The sequence below is a fragment of the Syngnathus typhle genome, linkage group LG18 (genome assembly GCF_033458585.1).
Source record: "Syngnathus typhle isolate RoL2023-S1 ecotype Sweden linkage group LG18, RoL_Styp_1.0, whole genome shotgun sequence".
NCBI lineage: Eukaryota > Metazoa > Chordata > Actinopteri > Syngnathiformes > Syngnathidae > Syngnathus > Syngnathus typhle.
The window spans coordinates 8,982,005-9,003,929 of NC_083755.1; the positions used below are offsets into that span (position 1 = coordinate 8,982,005).

At 42.4% G+C, this 21,925-nt stretch overlaps 2 protein-coding genes across 16 annotated transcripts in view; one reads left to right on the forward strand and one right to left on the reverse strand.

The window, feature by feature from the left end:
- The window catches only part of myocd (myocardin), a 44,979-nt gene extending 31,968 nt beyond the window's left edge, over window positions 1–13,011 (forward strand). For 3 of the 14 annotated variants that reach the window (XM_061264099.1, XM_061264097.1, XM_061264100.1), the window contains exons 2-13: window positions 2,172–2,237; window positions 5,386–5,541; window positions 7,013–7,197; window positions 7,511–7,615; window positions 7,680–7,984; window positions 8,093–8,246; window positions 8,334–8,849; window positions 8,965–9,459; window positions 9,592–9,741; window positions 9,943–10,056; window positions 10,575–10,632; window positions 11,649–13,011. In XM_061264099.1, coding sequence (XP_061120083.1) covers window positions 2,172–2,237; window positions 5,386–5,541; window positions 7,013–7,197; window positions 7,511–7,615; window positions 7,680–7,984; window positions 8,093–8,246; window positions 8,334–8,849; window positions 8,965–9,459; window positions 9,592–9,741; window positions 9,943–10,056; window positions 10,575–10,632; window positions 11,649–12,157 — 2,813 coding nt within the window. In that variant the 3' untranslated portion in view covers window positions 12,158–13,011. The remainder of the gene's footprint in view (window positions 1–2,171; window positions 2,238–5,385; window positions 5,542–7,012; window positions 7,198–7,510; window positions 7,616–7,679; window positions 7,985–8,092; window positions 8,247–8,333; window positions 8,850–8,964; window positions 9,460–9,591; window positions 9,742–9,942; window positions 10,057–10,574; window positions 10,633–11,648) is intronic. The other 11 variants (XM_061264105.1, XM_061264104.1, XM_061264106.1 and 8 more) reach the window with 6 other exon arrangements.
- Window positions 13,012–14,525: 1,514 nt separating this feature from the next.
- map2k4b (mitogen-activated protein kinase kinase 4b) lies at window positions 14,526–21,790 on the reverse strand. Of its 2 annotated transcripts, XM_061264113.1 has the most exons (13): window positions 21,558–21,790; window positions 20,444–20,479; window positions 20,070–20,102; window positions 19,382–19,484; window positions 19,053–19,227; window positions 18,838–18,957; window positions 18,655–18,774; window positions 18,517–18,568; window positions 18,279–18,406; window positions 18,121–18,198; window positions 17,899–18,047; window positions 17,623–17,668; window positions 14,526–16,142 (listed from the first exon to the last, which is right to left on the reverse strand). In XM_061264113.1, exons 1-13 carry the CDS (start codon window positions 21,667–21,669, stop codon window positions 16,029–16,031), a joined length of 1,266 nt encoding a protein of 421 aa, XP_061120097.1. In that variant the 5' UTR covers window positions 21,670–21,790; the 3' UTR covers window positions 14,526–16,028. The 2 variants fall into 2 exon arrangements, with proteins under 2 accessions (XP_061120097.1, XP_061120098.1); XM_061264114.1 differs by lacking the exon at window positions 20,070–20,102.
- Between the last annotated feature and the right edge of the window lie 135 nt (window positions 21,791–21,925).

Consider the following 21,925-nt stretch of genomic DNA (forward strand, 5'->3'; position numbering starts at 1 on the left):
GATCGTTTTACAAGCCGCCATGGGAACTGTCGCTGCACGGTTGAATTTAAAAGATAAAGATCGGACTTTAAGTGTTCCCCGCGGACCGACCAGTGTTTTGGGTGAGCGCGTAACGGACTGCTTCTCATGTGGCTTTGATTAAATGGCTGACTGATAAGGTGTCAACAAAAAAAAAAAGGGTGTCCCCTACTGCCGAATGGACCAAGTTCGAAAAGCAGATTTTACAAATAACAAATATTTCTATGGTCCTCAAGTCATGTAGCAGTGATCTGGACTCTTTAAAAGTTGCTTCCTTCTTAATTATGATCCAGTGCGTACCTGAACCTCACTAAAAAAAAAAACCAGCTGTTGACTTTGAGTCAGTGAATCCGTTTTTCTGCAATGACCTGTTGACTCTTCTCCATACTACCTCAGGCTCCCTTTCACAAATCTGCCAAAGATTGTCCGGCGTGCATCGGGATAAGATTGGCGAGTTTATATTCCTGGGGATTCACGGCTATTGCTCTAAAATAAACAGTCACATTCGATTTAGGAATACCTGTTTACGAGAACTGATACAGTTTGTGCTCGTACGTCTCTCCTGAGCACATTTCTGTCCGCTTGAGGGGAAATTCTGGGAATTGATGTTGGGAATTCGACCTGCCTCATTAGCAATATTGACTTCTTTCATTCCTACATTGCGCCTTTCTCAAATCTCACCGCATGGAATTATCGTCACTTTACCACAGCCCGACCGGGCAAAGAGACGATTTATTTACACGATAAATCGGAAATGTTGTAAGTATGGTATTGCATTTGTGTACCACCGGGACACCCACATTGGAAAACAAAAAGGGCTCATGCGTTTGAAAGTGCGCTCTCCATAACAATGAGGCAGCTGGTGTGTGTCTCGCAAAGAATGAGTGAAAATCATAGACGAGGATTTTTGGGACAGAAAACACCTGTTTCCTTTCGCCGACTAAATACGTGCTGCTTTTGGAGAACATGGGACAAAACCCCAATGGGGGCTGTTTCCGTTGCGTGTTTTGGTCATCGTACATTCCGCAACTACATCCTCTCTGTTATGATGCGGCTAACGGGTCATGACTTGTGTCACTGTAAACTAAAGCAGATGTCAGATGGAGAAGCTTAAGCGCTTCCACTTACATAACGGAGATGCTTTCCTGCCAATGCGTCGCGCTCGCTTACCTGTACGGATCCATATGAATGGGAGCAAAGCACCTGAAAGAGAAAAGGAGAGTCTGGAGAAAAGGAGGAACATTTCATACTTGTGTGTCACATCCAGAAGACCTTCAGATAGCAGCGGGGAGGGAAACAAAGACAGAACGGATAGCCGCCGACCGACACAAGTCCACCGACAGACACGGGGGAGTCTTGATGTTTATGACCTTCTACTCCCACATCGACTTTTCTTGTACAATTCAACATACACACATTAAACATGCAGGAGTGTGCGCACACCCTCAGGACCACACACTGCTCAACAGATCTGTTTAAAGCCAGGAGCACTGTTTACGGCTGCCGACATCCTGCTCGCAGAAATATTTGCGAGCGAGCTGCTTTGTTTTTTTTTTCTCCATCTTTGCACAGAATACATACGTGCGTTCATTCCATCCGATGGGGTGAAATTCACATTTTCTGTCCAAATTACTTTGAAAGCGAATCGATGATGGAATTCAACCCATCAACAACTATTTTAGTCATCTGGTCATCGGTTATTATTATTAATAGTAATGATTTATTCATTTGTGTCGTCATCCATGTTTCTCTTTCGTGTTTAATCGAAAACGCGATATTTGCAAACATCTGCTTTTACTTTGGTAAACAATCACCGCATCGGTACCAGAAGTCATTGTTGATAAATAGTCAACGGGAGAGAAATCATGCAAAAGGAAACTTTACCTGATTATTCGATTCAACGATGGAATCATCAAAAGAATAATCAATTGTGAAAATGCAGGGTTCGTTTCATCAGTGAAAAATAAACATGCATCATGCTTTGAATTCATCTAAGGCTAAGCAAATATCATTTGCCCTGCTCTTTTTTTTACTGTCCCTTTCATTTCACATCTTTATTTCTTGCCTTCTGTTTGTCTTGGCTATCTGTCTGCCTGACTGTCATCATCCTCTTCCTCCCTCCCTCCCTCCTTCTCTCCCTCCTCCACCTTCAGTGCTACAGTTAAGACTTCAGCAGAGGAGGACACGAGAGCAGCTGGCAGACCAAGGCATCATGCCTCGTGAGTAACACCCGCCAACACAGCTGCAGACGGACACATACACACGTACACGCTCTTGAAAATAATAGCCCGACATGGACTCTTGGTAGGCCCCTGCATCATCCTTACATTGAAGACGATGAAACCGATCAGTGTGCCGATATCTCTTTTTTTTTTTTATATTACCAATATTTACGGAGTGTAGCATTTTTTTTTTTTTTCTTTTTATTTAATAATTAAGGTAAAAAAAACATCCTTACACATAAAAAAAAAACAACAACACGACAAAAGCCCAAAATAACAACAAAATTAAAGTCCACATGTTTCAACATGGTCAATAAAAATCAAAGCCCGATGTATCTATATTAGTCTTTGGGGCCAAAACATAAACAACTTTTTATAATGCCTCAGATTACCTTTAAGATTTTTAAAATTAAAATAAAGCCTTCTTGTAATAGTATAATCGAGTTCATATCAATGCTTCCATATTTAGCATCTTGGAGGGTTTTTCCAGCTAGCTTCTGCCATTCTGTGCATGCCGCAACAGCAAACAAAGTTTTAACGTTGCATGCACGAAACTTCATTTTGGTTGTTGCTCCTGCTGATTCTTTATATTTTGCATGCTTGTTTTGTCTGTTTATACTGAAGCAACTCAATAACTGGGATAGGTTGTGAATTTTTCAATTCTTCCAAAAATCTTACGAACTATTTTTCCTAATTCAAAGTGGATAAATCGTATTTTTATTCCGCGAGCAGCTGGACTATGCCAAAACGGTGCCATTGCAGCGAGACAGCACGTCCAGTGAGTCAGCAGACAAGTGGCTGAATGACCACCATGGAATGCTTTCATGTGGAGGACGCACTCAGTCCCGCGTTGATATGCGAGCACATTCGCATCGACCTGACCTGTTTACAACACTGCATTTCCGTACAGAGCGGCACCAAACCAGACCTGGCAAATATTGACTTAAATACTTGAATGTCACCTGAGACATAATGATGAGGACACGTAGACCCGACGGGAATGCGAGTGCACACAGATCTAGATTTGCGGCCTGTCCCGCTCTTCGGGTCAGGGCTGTGCAGTCATACTTCAACACGTTTGTTTAGTATTGACTGCCAACATGCAAGAGGCCCTCGATCCATTCTGGAGGGATTGCCAAGTCTTCATCTTCATTGTCTCTAAATTTGATGCTGACCTTTGGAAATACGCACAATTAAGACTTGCTTGGCTTTGGTATGAAAGAACCCATGGAGCTGGGAAGGACTCCTTCCAATTGTCCTGATCTCTATTTTGTCGGATTTGTATCGTTGCGTCCATATGATTTCCCCGTGTCTCAACGTGACGCTTGAACTTCAAGCAAAGGATTTGTCGGACCGTATCTTTGCCATCCCCAGATAAACGGTCGGTAAGCGTGCAAGGGAACAGAATCCAGAAGTCCGTCCGGCACTGTCCTATCAGGTTGCGGGAGGCTCTCGCTGATAAGGCAGCGAGCGGAAATACAACTCCTTTTTATCTATTGATTACAGGAAAGTGGCACGAGTTGATTCCATCTCATTTTAGCCGGCCTTAAACCCAATGTGTTTTTATGTACCGTAATTTTCGGACTATAAGTCGCACCGTAGTATAAGTCGCTCCTCAGTATAAGTCGCCCCCCACCCAAACTATGAAAAAAAAAACGCAACTTATAGTCCGAAAATTACGGTATATGACTTTGATGAACGTTTTCAGAAGAGCGCTTGCCTGGCAGCATTATTTTGCCGGACATGGCACCGGGCACGGAGGGGGAACATCTGCTGTTTATTCGATTTAGCAACCATCCCAATCTACCCCTTCGGACCGGTGTGTAAATCCTTTGTGGATGGAACGATGCCTGCCTAATGCACCATACGTTCGAGCTCTTAGTGTTGTGTTTACCTTGGACAAATACAGTCAAAAGGTATATGTATTACAATGGCTTTCAAGTGTTTTAATTCGACGGGTGAATGTTTGAAAGTGTGTAAGCCGGCTTCAAACTCAGCGGATCAGGTTGCACTCTACCTATGTGGGCCGGTTTTGCGGTTGTTGAGCAGCTTTTTAGGCAGTTTGGTTACATTGTTTAAACAATGTTAAAACTCTGTGACATTAAATCAGGCCGGCGAGAGACAGGAGAGGTGTTTGGGACAGCAGGACAGACTCGGCGGCTATAAACAGATGATGATGTCATCTTGACGCTGGGCAGCAAATGGCTTTTCAAAGTTACTCTGGAAGGAAGACTACTTCATCCCTTTGATGGATCATTTGTGCAGTTTAACAAGTTCATATTTTTTCTTATTCAAAATCTTATTGGATGTGTACAATTGAAAGTCCAAGTCAAATCAGATTCCATGAAGGTGAAGTTGCTTGATTTTTGATTGATTTGATTTTGAACAATGAATCAAATATGATATCATCTTGAATTCGGGATTTTTTTTTTTTTTAAATATCATGTTATACCGTAATTTTCGGACTATAAGTCACGTTTATTTTCATAGTTTGGGTGGGTGTTGTTTTTCACTTTTTTGGGCATTTTATGGCTGGTGCGACTTATACTCCGGTGCGACTTATAGTCCGAAAATTACGGTACATTTTTCATCAGATATGAATACCCTGTTCAGCACAAATATCTGATTTTTGCTCAAATTCAGTTTGACCATATACGTTTTATTACTCTTTCTCAGACAAAAGATTTGGTGCGCTGCGCTCGCCTCATGTCTCATCCAAGCAGCTTTGCCCTGGATGTGATTATTTGTACTAGCTTAAACGGAGCGAGATTGTGAAAGATTGAAAATTTCACTTGCTGCAAGACCTTTAATTACAGCCAGTTCATTTATTTGTCCAGTAAGTCTCTTGCTATACATGGCGTGAGGCCGTTGGACAGATGACAGATACGGGAAGAGTAGAAAAGCACAATATGAGAACACTTGAAGTCCCTCAGTTAGCTTTGGTTGCATTTTTAACCCGCAAAAATTTACTCAATTGAGTCAGTTCATATCTAGTGAAAGTGATTGAATTCTAAATTCAGATTCAGCCTTAAAGAGTGTTGACTGCAAAGGTATTTGAGTACGTTTCCTGAGTAAATGCAATCCGATATTAAAGTCTACGGTATCCCGTGTTGTTGATGGTGTGGCCCTCATGTGTGTTCTCCAGACTCGGCCTCTGTCAGCTCCTCACTGGGGGACCAATTGAGGTTAAAGCGAGGTCGTCTCGCAGAGGAACTCAATGAGAAACTGGCTCTCAGGCCAGGGCCCCTGGAGCTGCTCCAAAAGAATATCATTCCGCTAGACTCTGCCCTCGCCATGACAGGTATCAGCAGAGAGATGACAACATTAGTGTATTAACACACCATTTAAGGCACCTGCAATTCAACATTAGCATGCTGCTTTTCGAATTATACCTGAATATAATCGAGCACACTTAATCGTACTGCGAGGGTGCACTTGAGTTGATGTGTTTTTGCACCGACTAAAATGACTAAACACGACTCCAGTTTTTATAATATCATACACCCAAAAAATAAATAAACAATGAGGAAGAAATGGATTGTAAAATACCGAGAAGATCAGCTATGACTATCTGAATCTTAAAGTTCTGGTGTATTTGTCTTGAGGTTTAATCATTGTTTATTAGGGAGGTTCAAGTGTTTGGGGAGCCCTCTTGAAACACCCTCCCGCTCTCCTCTTTGATTCCAGCTTGGATGCACTCGATTTGGCTTGACGCAAAATGTCCGACCTGGACTGGAATCCCCCTGGACGTTTTGAGCCGCCTTTATATCATTGCTGACAGTGTTATGTTGTGTACATGTTTGACTATAGTGCTTAGTGGTTGTGTTTGCCTTGATCAGTCAGTAAAGGAAAGATGCAGTCGACTGGTTTACACGACTGCTGCAGAAGGATACAAGTGCTTTATTGGGACGAGCCACAGCTGTATTTAGGCCCATGTGCTTTCTGGAAAGTGTGGTTTTGTGTGTTTGGAGGATGGCGGAGGTTTTGGCACTTGCATCAGCTTTAACGGGCACGTGCGGCTCCAGCGAGCCACCAGCAAAGCCATCTGACGGGATCAGGCTGTGGCTTGCCTGCAGCATGAACCAGTCACCTTAAAGAGCTGAACCATGAGCACGGTTCTCCCAACCCGTGCAGTCATTCCGGAAAGTATGTGACCCACCATAACTCTTAAACAGGGCCTAAGTGTCCAAAAGCTTCCTTCATTATGCCACCTCGGTCTCTTCATGCAATGTGATTGACGCTATTCTATTCAGCTCGTGTGTGTTGCAGGCAGGGGGGGGGGGGGGGGGTCACTGGGTTTCATGAGCCCACTACCTTGATTGAAAGCAGAGATCTGTTCTGGGTTGTCACATGTTTGGATGCAAAAAGACAATCTTCTATCCCTCACACATACACAGCAATCGACACCGCTGCGCTTTCTCAGATACACTCTCAGCTCGTCCAATCGGGACCGGGCCCCTTGTCAAGGCGTCCAATCACAATGTGAAGTGGTTATGTCGGTGTTTGAGCAGAGCGGCGTAACACCTCCAGACCGAGTGTGCACCAGGTGTCAGTGAGACATGCAAGTCGTCTAGCACCCATGAGCACACGATACAAACATATCAGCAATTTGATCCCTTTTTGTTTTCATAAAGGGTCAATGAATCAAATGGGGGCCAACTAGCTATAAATGTATTTGGTTTTTTCGTAGCGACATACTCAAATTCGGTTTTGAACCGAATCGAACGAGTCACATCCTCGAATCATATTGTCTGGATCTTGGATCTTTCCAGTAAACCATGGCAAGTTCCCCAAGCAAGAGGACTCGTACGCCTTCGAGGAGGACAGCAGCAGCGAGAGCCTGTCTCCCGAGCAGCATCACAGCGACGAGTCTCAGGGTTCAGCCTGCCCTTCGTCTGAGCTGGGCGGCAGCATGGCCTCGTCCTCTTCCTCACCTACACTAAGCAGCACTCAGCAGGTACGAGCAACCTTGGAAAACGTTTATTCATGTGACTGCTTTTGCCTCCATCTCCATCCGCTTGTTTGTGCCCACTTTGACGGCTTCTATCGTCTGTCATATCTTAATCTGGTCTCCCACCCTGTGGCGTCAGAGTAAACTACATCCTACTAGAGGAGGATGGATGGATGGATGAATATTTTCTGGTTTGTTTTTGATTTATTTGTATTTTACATGCAGAATTAGTATAAAATGCCAGAGGTACAAAACAAGTCGCAAAATGATATATTAATAAATATCGATCCCCGTATATTTTTTATTTGTTTGCCAACAGGAGGGCACGACCAGAGAGCCGTCTGACCAAAGACGGGATGAAGGACTCCCTGGAGTTTGCAACAACCATGCCAGCCCCCCAATTCCAGTTCCTGCTATTGTCAAGGTTGGTCCATTCGGAATGTCAAGTTCTTCTATTGTACAAATATTTGGCATATGTTTCAAAACAGTCCAAGACATCGGACAAGAACCGCCATAAGAAACCCAAAGACGTGAAGCCCAAAGTGAAAAAGCTGAAATATCACCAGTATATACCGCCGGACCAAAAAGCCGATAAGTCGCCTCCACCTATGGACTCGGCGTACGCCCGACTCCTCCAGCAGCAGCAGCTGTTCCTGCAGCTGCAGATCCTCAGCCAACAGAAACACGCTCACACTAATTCCCAGTCTCAACAGCACACGCAGATGCAGGGCCAGGCTCAGCAGCGACAGCCTGCCTTCAGTTACCAGCCGCACCCGCAGGCGCAGATGCACAAGTAAGAACGTGGCGAAGAGCACAGCGATCATCACTCAAACCAAAAGTCACCAAGTTACTGCAACAGGATACTGTGTTGCTCTTATTAAGTCAAATGTTTGATTTTTAGAAGGTCCGGCGATCAGCTGTCAGTTTGTACGCCCAGTGGCCAATCCAATAGTGGAGACGGCAATTCTTCCTCACCGGTCAACACCACCTATCCCAACCAAAACATCTCCCCGGTAAAGCCTGGGCCGCTACCGGCCAATCTGGATGACCTTAAAGTAAGTGCTAGAGTTTCTTATTATTGTGTGGTTCTAATTCTCTTCGTGGGGACGCCACGTAAATATTATGTTTTTTTGTTTTGCAAGGTATCAGAGCTCCGGCAGCATCTTCGTATTCGTGGATTGCCTGTGTCGGGTACCAAGACGGCTCTCATTGAGCGACTCCGGCCCTTCAAGGATTCCAATACCGGCTCATCTCCATCGGGCTCCTCCGATATCACCACAGTGACCTTCCCCGTGACTCCGACGGGCTCGCTGTCTTCCTACCAGTCTCCGTCCTCTTCCAGCACGCTTTCCCAGGGAGGCTATTACCCTTATCCCAGCAACTCCTCTACCCCGCCTATCTCACCGGCATCCTCCGAGCAGTCCCTCAGTGGCTCACTCCCAGACAGCTTCAGCGATGTGCCTATGTCCTCTCCGCCACAGTTTGCTGTGCAGGCATCCCCAGGTCAGCTGGGCATGGACGATGGCCTGGGAGGGGCTGGATCCAGATCAGGAGAGGGTGGAATGACTGGCATGGATGCAGAAAAAGACAAAATGCTGGTCGAAAAACAAAAGGTGATTGAAGAGCTGACGTGGAAGCTACACCAGGAACAAAGACAGGTGAGAACGAATCATACAAATCCCAGACAACTGGTTCATGAAGCACTTTTGGAGCTTCCCATCACTGTGTACGGTATAAATCAGCATTCAGTCCAATATTTATTCTTGCTCTTAGGTTGAGGAGCTAAAGATGCAGCTTCACAAGAGAAAGCGTTGCTATGGCACCATAGCACCACAAGGCACCATCACTCCATCTGAGCCCCACAATCTACCCATGCATAATCAAAGTCCAGAAATGATGGGCCTTCATCCCTACCAAGTGAACATCAAACAAGAGCCAATGTCCTTGTCTTCAAGCTGTCCGCTCTCAACTTCCAAACATGTCAAGAGCTCCCCGGGGAACTGCATGGAGGACATGGGACAATGCAATAGCATGCTTCCCAATATGGGGGGTGATTGCGGGCCACATTGTATGAACTCGGCCAGCCCGTCCACCATGACTGCTTTCCTCAGTCCGCAGTGCTCACCGCAAGATTCACCCATCGGAAAGCCTTCCGGAAGCCCCCAGCCATCGTCTCCGAGCAACCCTTACATGCTAACGCCTTCAATGGGGAGGGACGGCTGCCCTCATCCTACTTCCCACTGCAGTACTAGAGGATGCATCATGCAGGTAGCTTGCACAATCATGAGCAAACCTCAAATAATGAGTGAATTAAGGTTGAACTAGTTCCCTTAGAGGAGACTGTGCTGTGACTTGATGGTTATGACTGGATAAGTCTAACATTGAGCATCTTCTCTTCAGCAGGTACCCCATAAGAATGCTTCTCAGCCCGTCAACTGTTCTTATCCTACAGACCAAAGAGGCCTTCAGGGAGTTTATTCCAATACATCGGATTATAGCCTCAATCACAACGGCTCAGCCAAGCCCGGCAACCCAAATATGCAACCAAAGGTAAAGAGCAATTCAATCGATTTCCCAGATTTGTCCTTTAGTTCCGTGACATTTTCTTTTTTTTTTTTGCGACCATAAAACCGCCATTTGCAAAGACCCAATTGATTGTTCCTTCAACTTTTTTTTTTCTCATGACTTAAAACGACCCGTTTGGTAAGCTCCACCTCAGAGCTAATGTCACTTCTCACCTGTTTCATGTAGATGTCATTTTTGCCCCCTCCTCGTCATGTCGGCCAAAAGTGCCAAGTCTCCTTCAATAGTTCACATTCGTCTGACTTAAGCCAGCTCCCATGCTATGAGGATGCAGTCATGCAGGTAAATTTGAATCCAAGCTTCAAATTCTACAAATCATGGCTGGCCCTTCATTGATTATTATTAGCATTATTATTATTTTGCCAACTGGCCTTTCTTTCCATTCTGCCATCACCTGTAGCTTTCTTCTCGTTTTTGCTCTATCCTCTGCTTTTTTTTTTTTATATTACACTGTATTTATTTTGAACCACACATAATAAATTCAGTTTCGATTCAAAAATGAAGTCACTGAACGGATTAAAATTGTGAACTAAATTGTAAATGACATGTTGGTCAGGGTCATTCGTAAAAATAGTATACCATGCAGTAAGACTGTATTTATTTATCTTTTAATAGAGTAGTCGCATCTGCTTAGCGTCGAAAGAAAAACGAAAATCAATAAAAAGCATCTGACAACAAACATTTTCAAGAAATGCTTCAGTAACTGTTCTGCTAATCTGTAGATTGCTTCATAGCTTTATCTGTTCCAAGTGAAATCCCTCAATCAATATTATTTACATTCAGTCATTTATGTGTTACAGCAACTGACCAGAAGTCAACAGATGGATGAACTTTTGGATGTTCTCATAGAAAGTGGAGGTAAGAAAAATGTTCCAATAACTCATCTGCAGGAGAATTGGATACGTGGCCTGCCTGGCCCAATCTAATGGAAACAATAATCATATTAAAAAGGTTATAATGCACACTTTTCAGATTCTCCATTGTATTTACAAATGACAGTGACGTGAGCCGCATGACCAAGAGACACGTATTCTGCAGAATAGCTCACCATTATTGTTTATTTGGAATATTTGGATTTGTGTCACACTTGGTTTAATATGTTATTTGATGCTTAGCAGGAGAGGTATTTCTTTGCTAAGCAAAGCCGCCCTTGTTATTATTCCTTAATAAATATACAGGCCCGCTTGTGGAAAAAAAAAAAAAAAAATCCACCACCTTGAACTGCTGCTGAGCAACACTTAGCATGTTTGCATTGGATCAATTACCGTATTTTCCGGCCTATAAGGCGCACCGGACTATAAGGCGCACCTTCAATGAATGGCCCATTTTAAAACTTTATCCTTATATAAGGCGCACCGGACTATAAGGCGCACCATTAATGCATCATGTCAGACTTTTAATCCAAATCAAATCATTCTCCATTTTATCTTTTTTATTTCAACTTCAGACGGAACAAATTACTTTATAATCATAAAATAATGATCCATAGTCTTTTTGAGTCATGATTCATAGTCTTCAGCAGGCCACTTATGATTGATTTCATGACACAATACTTCGGGCCAGTTTGAATTTAGGAATTTGGTCCATATATAAGGCGCACCGGACTATAAGGCGCACTGTTGGTTTTTGAGAACATTTTAGGTTTTTAGGTGCGCCTTATAGGGCGGAAAATACGGTAGATTTTTTTGTCGCGGGCCAAATCGTAGTCATAGTTTCCTTCAGATCGCCATTACGACCATAAGATGGCCGACCATACGTTCAACTATCGATATATTTATAAGGGAAGCGTCAACCTGACCTCATCTTCTTTCTCTTCAAGAGATGCCAGCTAATGGAGAGGTTCTCTGTAACCAAAGTCCTTCCTGTGTTCTCAGGGTACCCCAGCCTATTGGTCCCAAGGCTCCACCGCCACTACGACCACCATTCACCCACACAGCTTCACTATGACCACCTGGAGACTCTGCTGGGCCCAATGAGCAGGGGAGGGGAGCCCATCTCGGTCAAGATGGCCACGGACGACGGGCACCAAGAAGACGACGGCGGGAACAGAGACAGCCAAGGATACAGCGGTCCCCACAATCACCAGCGCCATCCTCACCATCCCCAACAGGAGAAGGTCGGGGCCAACCGAGATCTGCTGGACACACCTCTTTCACCGCTCAACAAGGTGTCTGCTATCCCCGAGGTGCAGGGGATGGTCAGTATGGCTTTCAGTGAAACACCGTGGGAGACCATGGAGTGGCTGGACCTGACGTCACCCACCTCAACCACCGCCTTCAACGTGCCAGCGCCCATTGTGCCAAGCATTTTCAACGCAGAGTTCTTGGATGTCTCTGACATTAACCTCAACTCTGCCATGGACCTTCATCTGGAGCACTGGTGAACGCAGACGGTTGGACAAGCCCGAGGCAAGACACAGTAACTGATGACATGAATCAGCTACAACATGAGCTAGGGAAGTCATCAGAACAATCTGGATTCAGGCCAATCCTGAACCAACACCAGACTTTAACATGATGCACCTTATGTGTATGCTATGGGAGGGGATTAAGATCAATTCATTATTTAAGGAAATGGTTTTTTAGAAAGACATGATCCGGTATCAGGATCAAAAATCGGACCTTTGCCCACATTTCTTTCAAGTGATATAGAAATTGGTGATACGATAAGCAACTAATTAGGAGCTAGGATTATAAAGTGATTATAAAGATTCATCATACACAAAAGCGTTACAACAATACTAATCCAAGGCGACTAGTTTTAGGGATTATGTTTGTGTTTTAAAAAAAAAACATCTTTCAATGTAAATATGAACAAAAGCTCACTACGCACCTTTAGTTTAACTGATACAGTATTTGATACACTTTGCTTTGTGATATTAATATGCCTTGAGTATAAAAGTCTACACACCCTTGATGAATTGCCTGTTTTTGTGATGTAAAATATTGAGATCCATTTTTTCCCTCCATTAATGTGACCTACAATTGTAAAACTCATAGAAGAAAAAATGAGATAATATTGTTGCACAAGTATGCACACCCTGAACCAGTCACCTTCAGACATTTTTAATGGGAGTTTGCCACCAATCAAAGTAGTGATGGAATCATTTGAAATGCCTCTTAAATAAATTCCTGGTGTTCTGGTCGACCGTTCCCAATATTTTCTCTGATGTGAAAAGATATTTATGTTTTTCACTTGAGTTGTACAGATTATTCTTCAAAGTGTCTGGGGGGGGGGGGGGGGGGGGGGTTATGGATTGTGGAATGATTGCTCTTGGTCTCACTTTTTTTTTTTTTTTTAATATATATATATATATATACATCACAAAAACCTTTAAATAGGGTGTGAAGATTTTTTATATGCATTTGTACATTTGTCATTCCTTTGAGGGACCCTTTTAACTCTAAACTCTTAAATGTTAAAAAGATATTTATCCATGGAGTGGCAATATTAAAAGCAAATGATTCATTTATCTTCCAAACCGCTTGTCCAAGCGTCTTTGGGTTTTTGAAAAGCGCTATACAAATTGAATGAATTATTAATTATTATTATCCTCACAAAGGTCGTGGGCGTGCTGGATGAAAATGATTTTGCTCATCAGAAATAGCGTTTCATTTCTGCTTCCACGCAAACAATGTCAAATCAATTGAATTGTAATCTATTTTTGTAACAAATACTTTCCGTCCCAAAATGTTCCCCCCTTTTAACTGAAAACCAAGTACAATTATTTATTTGGTGAAATATTCTTTGTACTGTTTCATGTATTTATGCTGACATTCCTTTCTATTCCGAGATTTTGAATGAAATTGCAAAGTCCAGTGCGTCAGTCTTTTCAAATGTGATGCAAACTGAAATAGCCACCTTTTCTTAAATCGTTTGTCCATTACGAGCACTTGTGGATAATAAATGTAATATATAAATATACCTGTATACAAATTTCTACTGTGAATATTGCCTTAAAACTCACCACAGCTGTCTTTTACCAAGTACGTGCCACAATTAGCTGTTTAACTTTGTTACACATGTAAATACTTAACACGCGTTTGACAGCTCTTTGCTTTCTTGTGGAATTTGCTCGATGCAAGGATACGTGTTTTTTTTTTTTTACTCCCCCCCAAAACATCAGACTATGACTTTGAGTTCATTTTCCATTTTCACATATTCTCTGCAAACCAATTTATTGTTACGTTGGACATGGCAATACAAAATCTATCTAGGAAACATTTGTCTTTTTAGGTAAAACAATCACAGAGATTCACTGAAGCTAAGGCTATGAAGAAATATAAAATCAATCATCCATGTATGCTGTATTTCTGTTTTATAATGTTTAAGATGTGCACTGTATATAATAAAATGTGTTTGCATTGGTTATTTACTGTGATGAAAATACACGTTTCAAATTGCCAGACAGTACTTGGACATGAGACACATGTATATTATTTGATGTTTCAAGAAAACAATACATCACATAACTGATACTTTCTCTTGTCATTTTGAAATACAGAAATCAAACCACAAAGAATATTTGGGAATAATTTCCCATAGTTTCACAATCATACAAATAATCATTTCTAGCCATTACTAAATCTTTTTTATTTTTTAATGTACCTGACAGAAGCTGCAAAATTGCTTAGCCACTCATTTGTTAGATGTTTTTTTTTTTTTTTTTTTTTAACTCCTGTGCAATAAACTCACCACATTAAAATAAGAAGTGTACTTTTTTTTAGGTAAACAAACAACAATACAAGCAGTCTTTTCCACAGGAACTTTATTGATAACCCTCAATAGACATACAATATTAATTGCCCTTAATATTATTTTATAATCTAATATGAACATTCTAGTAGATTGCAATTTATACATGTATCCCAGTCACTGGGGCTAGAAAACATACCCCATAGGTGAGGAACAGATCTTTTTTTTTTGGTAGCTTTGCACCATTTCCGCATTACAGATAGACAGACAGATAAGTAGTGACAGAATTCTCCAGTTGACCTACTGCAATCATTTCAATAGTCCCAATTTACGACCTCTCTGGCCTCTATTAGACAAATTCTGGCATTTCGATTGAAATACATAATGTGATGTTTTATTTTATTATTCAGTGCAAGCCAGAGCGACATGCTTAGAGGAACATGCCGAGTCCGTGTTTGACCATTAAAGTCTTTCAGCACTCCCAACAGTTTATGGAAGAGGACGTTATTTAGCAGCATTTGTCGTTTTTTCCGTTAGGAGGAGGAAACCCTTGGCGGGCTATTTGTAAAATAGTTGGACCTGTTTGTCTTTGTAATGCAGCATGGTGGATCTGTGATCAGTGTGGATGAGCAGTCAAACTGTACAGTGCAAGGACAGGATGCTAAGAGGCATCAAGGCCCACTCCCAAACTGAAAAGTCCACTCGATGATTTCTTTTTTCTTTTTTTTTTCTTTAACCTGCACTCCCCACCAATCTCTTGGCTTTGTTCGACTGGGCCTTAATGGCCTTCTTGCAAAACCTGCCCAATAACAGCAGATTAGATGCACTATATACATACACATATACATCAAGTAACTTTACATCAGGCAAGGATTGCATTAGCCAGTTTGTGCATTGTCATTATTTTCGAGTCACAGAGATAAGCATTTAATTTGTCTGCAATAGAAATAAAATCAATCAATTTATCAGTGTGCACTTTTAAATGTACATTTAGATTTCCAATCATAATTATAAATAGTTCAATGCTTATCTCAGTGACTTGAACGCAATTACAGGAGAGCCGCAAACTGGGCTGACCTTGAGCGTGAGCATTATTAACTATTGTGCTAATTGTGTGTTAAGACAAGACCCTCAAAAGAAGGACATGAAGCCACACAACCAGATCCAGAATTATTGACCCAGATAAGCGCGCTTAACATACTTAGAGTGCCGCTAAAATCCAAGATGGCTGTGTGTGTTTACAGAGTATGTCTAGCTGATTACATCTGTACATTTCTTCAGGAGGTGAACACACAAAAGTATACGTACAGTCGACAACGCACAATCCAATAGTGGGCTATTTTTAGCACCATTGCTCTGTCTTTTTATTTGGTTGATTCTTTTTTGTGAACAACTTTAGATGAGGTGTGGTAGAATAGTCGTCTTAACAATATTCATCTATCTCACCGCACCACTCGTGTTCCTCTCTTTGGAACTAAATTGGTGAATCTGTCAAAGTCCAGGTGCTAAGATTGCGGGCATTACCACACAAAGCTGGATGGCTTTTCCTCCCAACTCCTTCAGTCCACATACATAGGAGAGATGGGAGAGGTGGGGATCTGATCCAGGATCCGGCACACGTAAGTGGCCACATCTACAAAGCGCTCTTCGTACATGAGAATGAACGGATGTTTCTGGGGGAGACAAACACACACACAAAACAGAGCTCTGAGGTTATGTCAAAACCATATAAATAAAAAAAAATCTGATTTATATGTGACTCTGACTAATATCGCATAATTCTACCAAACAAGTGTGGTGTAAATAAAAATAAAAAAAGTGAGTAAGTAGGGTTGCCAACTGGAAATATAAAGCACACGTCCTGAACTGAGTTGTAAAGGCTCGCACTTTGTCACATAATACCGAGAGAGAGAGCCAAAAATAGTCTGGAAAACGTTGATGGAATTAATGAGCGACCGTGCATAACGCCTTACAGCGTAGGTGTCAAACTCGAGGCCCGGCCGGGGGTCAGATACTGTGCATCGAATTCAAAATTGCAAATTCTCTTCACTTTAAAAAAAATGAAACATATTGCTAGCAATTTCCATGAATCTTTTTAAAACATTTTTGACTGATTTGGAAACTAGTTATTCATTAGTTTGTGTGCAGAAATTGAGTTTGACACCCGTGCATGACAGTGACGTTCCTAGAGCGCTCCCCTCCTCATGACAATACAGAATCCGCTCATCTTATCGGTCCAAGTACTGTCGCTTGCCCAACTGGGTCGCAGAACAAAACAATGCAGCATGAATGACAATGACGTACCTTGGAGCAGCAATGAGAACAGCAGCAGTCGTAGGCTTCTCCGAAAAAAAAAAAAAAAAAGAGGAGCAGTAACGGTTGCAAAAATACCGAGGACTGGGAAGCAGAAAACACACGGACGGCTCCAAAAAGTGGGAGGAAAATATCCATTGCGATGGCTGCTGATGTTGGACTGACAGACCTCAAGCAATAAGCTTCCGGTGGTCGACACATACACAACAGCCCGAGACAAATTACTTGTCCACCAGGTAACACCAGAAAATGTAAATGATTTTTTTTTAACCCTCTGATCAAGGTTAATATGGGATTGTGCAATGAATGTCAGCATTGTATGGTATTGCTGAATTGATTAAAATAAAATTGTAGTTTTAAGATAAGCCGGAAAGGTTTCTGTTTTGATAAGTTTCAGTGTTAAGGTTTTGATGGAGGAAGGGAGCAACGTTGTAAAGTTTGTTTTATATCGGTTTCACTCACAAGAAAAAAAAAAAAAAAAAGGTGAAGGCAATCAGGTCAGAGAGTTGGCAACCCCATCACTAAGTCGAAAGTCAGATGACAACAACAACGCAAACAAAAGCATCTTTTATGTGGACTGCACTTCATCATGGATTCTGAAAAACATTTCGAACTCTGACCTTGCACTTTAAGTCTCGTAAACATGAGTGAGGAGGGTAGGAATAAATAAATTGGCCCCTACCCCTTTTGCTTCAACAAATACACGGACCATTAATGAGATGACGCACCATTTTTTTTTTCCTTTCAAATTTTCCATTTCTATGGTGTTGTTTACAATTCATGTGTCTGCTGTAGATGACATGACATTTTACATTGACTTAGACAAAAGGAGACACTTACCAGCAACTCCCTGTACTTTGGCCTTTTCGATTCATCCTTTGTAAGGCTGGGGAGAAGATACAAGTGTCACAATGTTACAATCCACAAAAGATGATGTCATCCTACACAGGAACCGTTAACATGTTCCATTTAATGTTGAACTGACCTCACTCTTCAAATGAATTTGGCAGTGTGCTCATATTTGAATACCATGACAGAACAGATTTAAGTATTACTCTAGCGCCATCTAGCGGCGGCACATTGAAGAAACCTGAAAGTAGGATCCATTTCACTTACCATAAGTTAACAAAATTGATGAACTTGGGGGAGAACTGCCTCTCCTCGGAATTACTGAGCTGCGGAGGCTCTCCTTTCACCACTTGGGTCAGCTGATCAAAAACGCTGTTCCACTTGGGGTACGGAAACCTTCCAGTGGCCAGCTCATACTTGAAGCAATCAAAAAGGCCTATCAATCAATCCACTGGGAAATAAAAGACACCATATGTTGGCATTTCTTACCAAGGTGATTCCCAAGCTCCACACATCAGAACGGACGTCGTAACCTTGTCTCGAGGCACTGGGGTCTATTCTTTCAGGCTGAAAAAGACACAATGAGTGAGGTTGCTATTTGGGATGAGGACAAGGGTGTAAACAGGTATTTATTTCTCTGGACTTACTGCCATGTAAGGCCTGCAGCCAGCATCTCTGGTCTTGGCTATGGAGTCCACCAGCTGGCCGCTGATGCCGAAATCACACAGCTTGATGTTCCCCTTTCGGTCCATAAGAATGTTGGAAGGTTTGATGTCTGCAATGGTGAGATGAATCGAAAATGATCGCTTGTGCCAATAATTCATTTTGTCAAATCCCAGCACTCAATGACAAGCAAGAATAATTGTCAGTGCAGCATGGCCTCACCTCTGTGGATTATTTTCAAGTTTTCCTTTAAGTGGTTCAGTGCTTTCACCGTCTGTTAAAAAGGCACACAAACACTTTTGATCATATACGTGGGGTGGGGGGATAAGTTTTAGCTTTACTTTAAGTAGCTTTACTCACCGCTAAAGTTATTTTGCCTAATATCTCCTCTGGAATGACATCATCGAATGCACAATATACATATTTATAAAATTTGTCTAATGAGGTAGACATGAGCTCCATACAAATCCAACAGTCTCCCTGAAACACAAATCAATGGATAAACAATACTATAACATGATGATTGATTGTTTCCTGTCATACCTCCCTGAAGAGAGCCCCGTAGAATTGAACAATGTACAGACAGTCGCTACTCCTCATCACCACGTCGAGATCCATCAACAGCTGTTTCTGCTCCTTTTCATCAACGGTGGAACGAATCCTCTGAAGGGAAAAATCGATCATTGATGATCGGTGCGATCAGCGACAAAGTGGTTAGATGTCAGACAGTATGGTTTGCTCCTATTGATGGAAGTCACCTTGACTGCCATAATCTGGCCCGTGGGTTTGTGGACCATCTTATTGACGGAGCCGTAGGCCCCGCGGCCGATCTCCCCGAGGTCTCTCAGATCCTCAGCCGTGAAGTCGCAGTGCTGCTCAGGAGAAATCTTAAGCTTCCCCGATGATTCAATGCTGTGTGTTCTCAGCCGCTCTCTGGACGATCACGATGGAGGAAATTACAAAACGGGCACAGGAAGTAACAAAAGCATGCAACCAGAAGAGAACATTATTATTTGAAATGCGACCAGGATTCCTCTCTCGCCATGACAACGGGCAAAAATAATGACGGAAAATATCGCCTACTCACATGTGGGTGCTTTGGAACGCTGGGGGTGTTGGATTGAGCGGGGGGCGGGACGCTGGCTTCACCGGAGGGCTGGCGAAATTTAGCTTCAGCGCCTTACGTTTACCTGGCAATACAAGAACAAAACACCGACCAGTCCATAGTGCCACAACATGCACATTTCACGCGATGCACTGCAAAACATGGCATCATAGAATGAGGCTTCAAAATGACTCATCAAACAGTTGCTGTGTAATTTGGACCCGATGAGGATTGGGGAAATGATCAATCCACTTATTCAAATGTTTGTGTGCTGAGGCAACTTATTGATCATGGGAAATTGTGTATCCCAGGATGCCACCAGTTGAGAAGCCCCCGCCCGGTCATTGCCCCAGCTCTGCATTCCAGTGTTAACATCCTCTGTCATGCCCAGTTCAAAAAGAAGTGCAAAATGATCCAATACTAACGCAAACATATCCATAGATAGCTTCCTTGCTCAAAGTCGAGTTAAGCAGTGGAGAGTGGACAGACTCCCAATCCACCAGAGCACCACGCAGGCTCCCTCGATAGTATACAGCGGCTTCCTTTCACCCATTTCCAAACATCAAATGAAGAGCTCCACATGATGCTGAATGGAAAACCACCTTAGACTAATGAGTGTACCCAAAAAGAGATTAGAGCGGCGTGATTAGCGTGCAACTTATTTGCTTACTTTGGGAAACTCCAGAGAAGCTTATCTGAAATCCTGAAGTCAGAATAAAAGAACACACACTTACTTTTGATTACGATGGCATCATTATTAGAAAGTCTGGCTATGTGCTGAAGAAACCACAACTGAGGGTTCCCTGTGACCGCTTGTGAACTAAAATATAGTTCATGAACCAAAGCAAGATTTAGTTTATTTGTACTAAATTGGTGTCATTCGTCAATCAAGGTTTGACTGTATCAATTCATTCTAGTGACAAATCATAACAGAATGGGATGGGTCAGGAAGTATTGATCTTATTTGCCAATACGAGAACCAAAGTGTAAAGAAAAGATCATTTCCAACAGCAGAGCAAAGAATTGTAAGGTAAATGTGAATACCTGTTTCATTTTGACATCTCCAGCAGCTGTTGGTTTCTGTAGGGTTTAAAATCAGAGATTTGAGACGACACACGGGCCACAGACAGACCAAGATCATGCACGTTGGAGAGGAGAGTGACGTCACGATTTTGATGGAAGGGGCCGGGGTCAAATCATGAAATGGATAGGTCATTCTATCCTACTCTTGTCCAGAAGAATTAGTCATGAATGATACAAGTGTGACAACATTGTGTCAGCAGGTTGACACATTTGTACGTTCAGAATTTGCAGCTGGGAGTTTTATCACATGGGAGATGACCCTTATCCTATAAATATACTTTATTAACATTTAAGAATAGATAACACAGCCAAGAATGTTTTGACTCTGGTTTACAAATGATAATGCTGCCTAAAAGATGATTTGATCTAAACGTGTACCGTGTTTGATAATACTCAGCCACCAAAAATCGAGTGACATGTTTTATTCTTTGAGTTGAAATGATATATAGAGAACAGAACAGTAGCCTAGCTGAGGAGAAATACTTTCAATTCGGGCCTGGCTTGCACATTGCTAGTATCAGCAGAACGGCAGCATTAGCAGTGACGTTGCTTCTATATTTACTTCAGTGTTGCACGATTTTATAACTACTAGTTTTTATAGGAATGCGGATCGTGTACTTTTGCAAGTCTCCACGATGCCAAACAGGCCCGACGATGCAGTCGCAGCAGCTAAAGTAGGCTACTGCATCATTGCTAACATATTAGCTTTAAGTTGGTTGTTGGGCTATTTGAAGCTAGCTAAATCAAGCTAGAGCGTTAGCGGAAACACTTCAACATAAACTTGTCTTGTTTTACCTTATTTGTTATTTCTTGCGTTATTAATTATAACTACGCGACAAATTGTTCATGATACGTTTGGCATTTATAATCTTAAATGTTGACTCTTGTTCTACCACCTTATTTGTATGTTAAAACAATTAATTTAGGATACAAGAGAACATTGTATTTTATTTTGAAAAATCTGACTGGACCGTGCGATGAAAATGAATTTAATTTGACGACAGTTCCTACTTGTGGGAGCTAATGCTACATTTCCTTCCAGCTCGCGCTAGACAACAAGATGTTTATTGCGTACCTTGCATATTGCTACTCGGTGTCTGCTGGTGGAATTGATGCGACGCCGATCCTACAATGCTGAAGCTGTTGCTGGAGCTCGAGGAGTTGCTGTCAGGACTGGGAGTCGCCATTGTTGTGTGGGGTTCCGGCGGGCCGGTGGGCAGCAGCGCTCGGGCTGCAATGCAGATAGTGAAAGTTGGCCCTCTCGCTGCCTCCAGTCCGGACGGGACACTGCGCAACTTGAACGCAGCACATGCGATATGGCCACGTCTTTGCTGGTGCTGCCTTCACGAACTGTCGGACAAAACACTAGCTTATTGCCTACTCGTCCACAATCTTTCCGAATAAAAAATGCTTTTTATTACCATATTAGATCACCTTAGATAG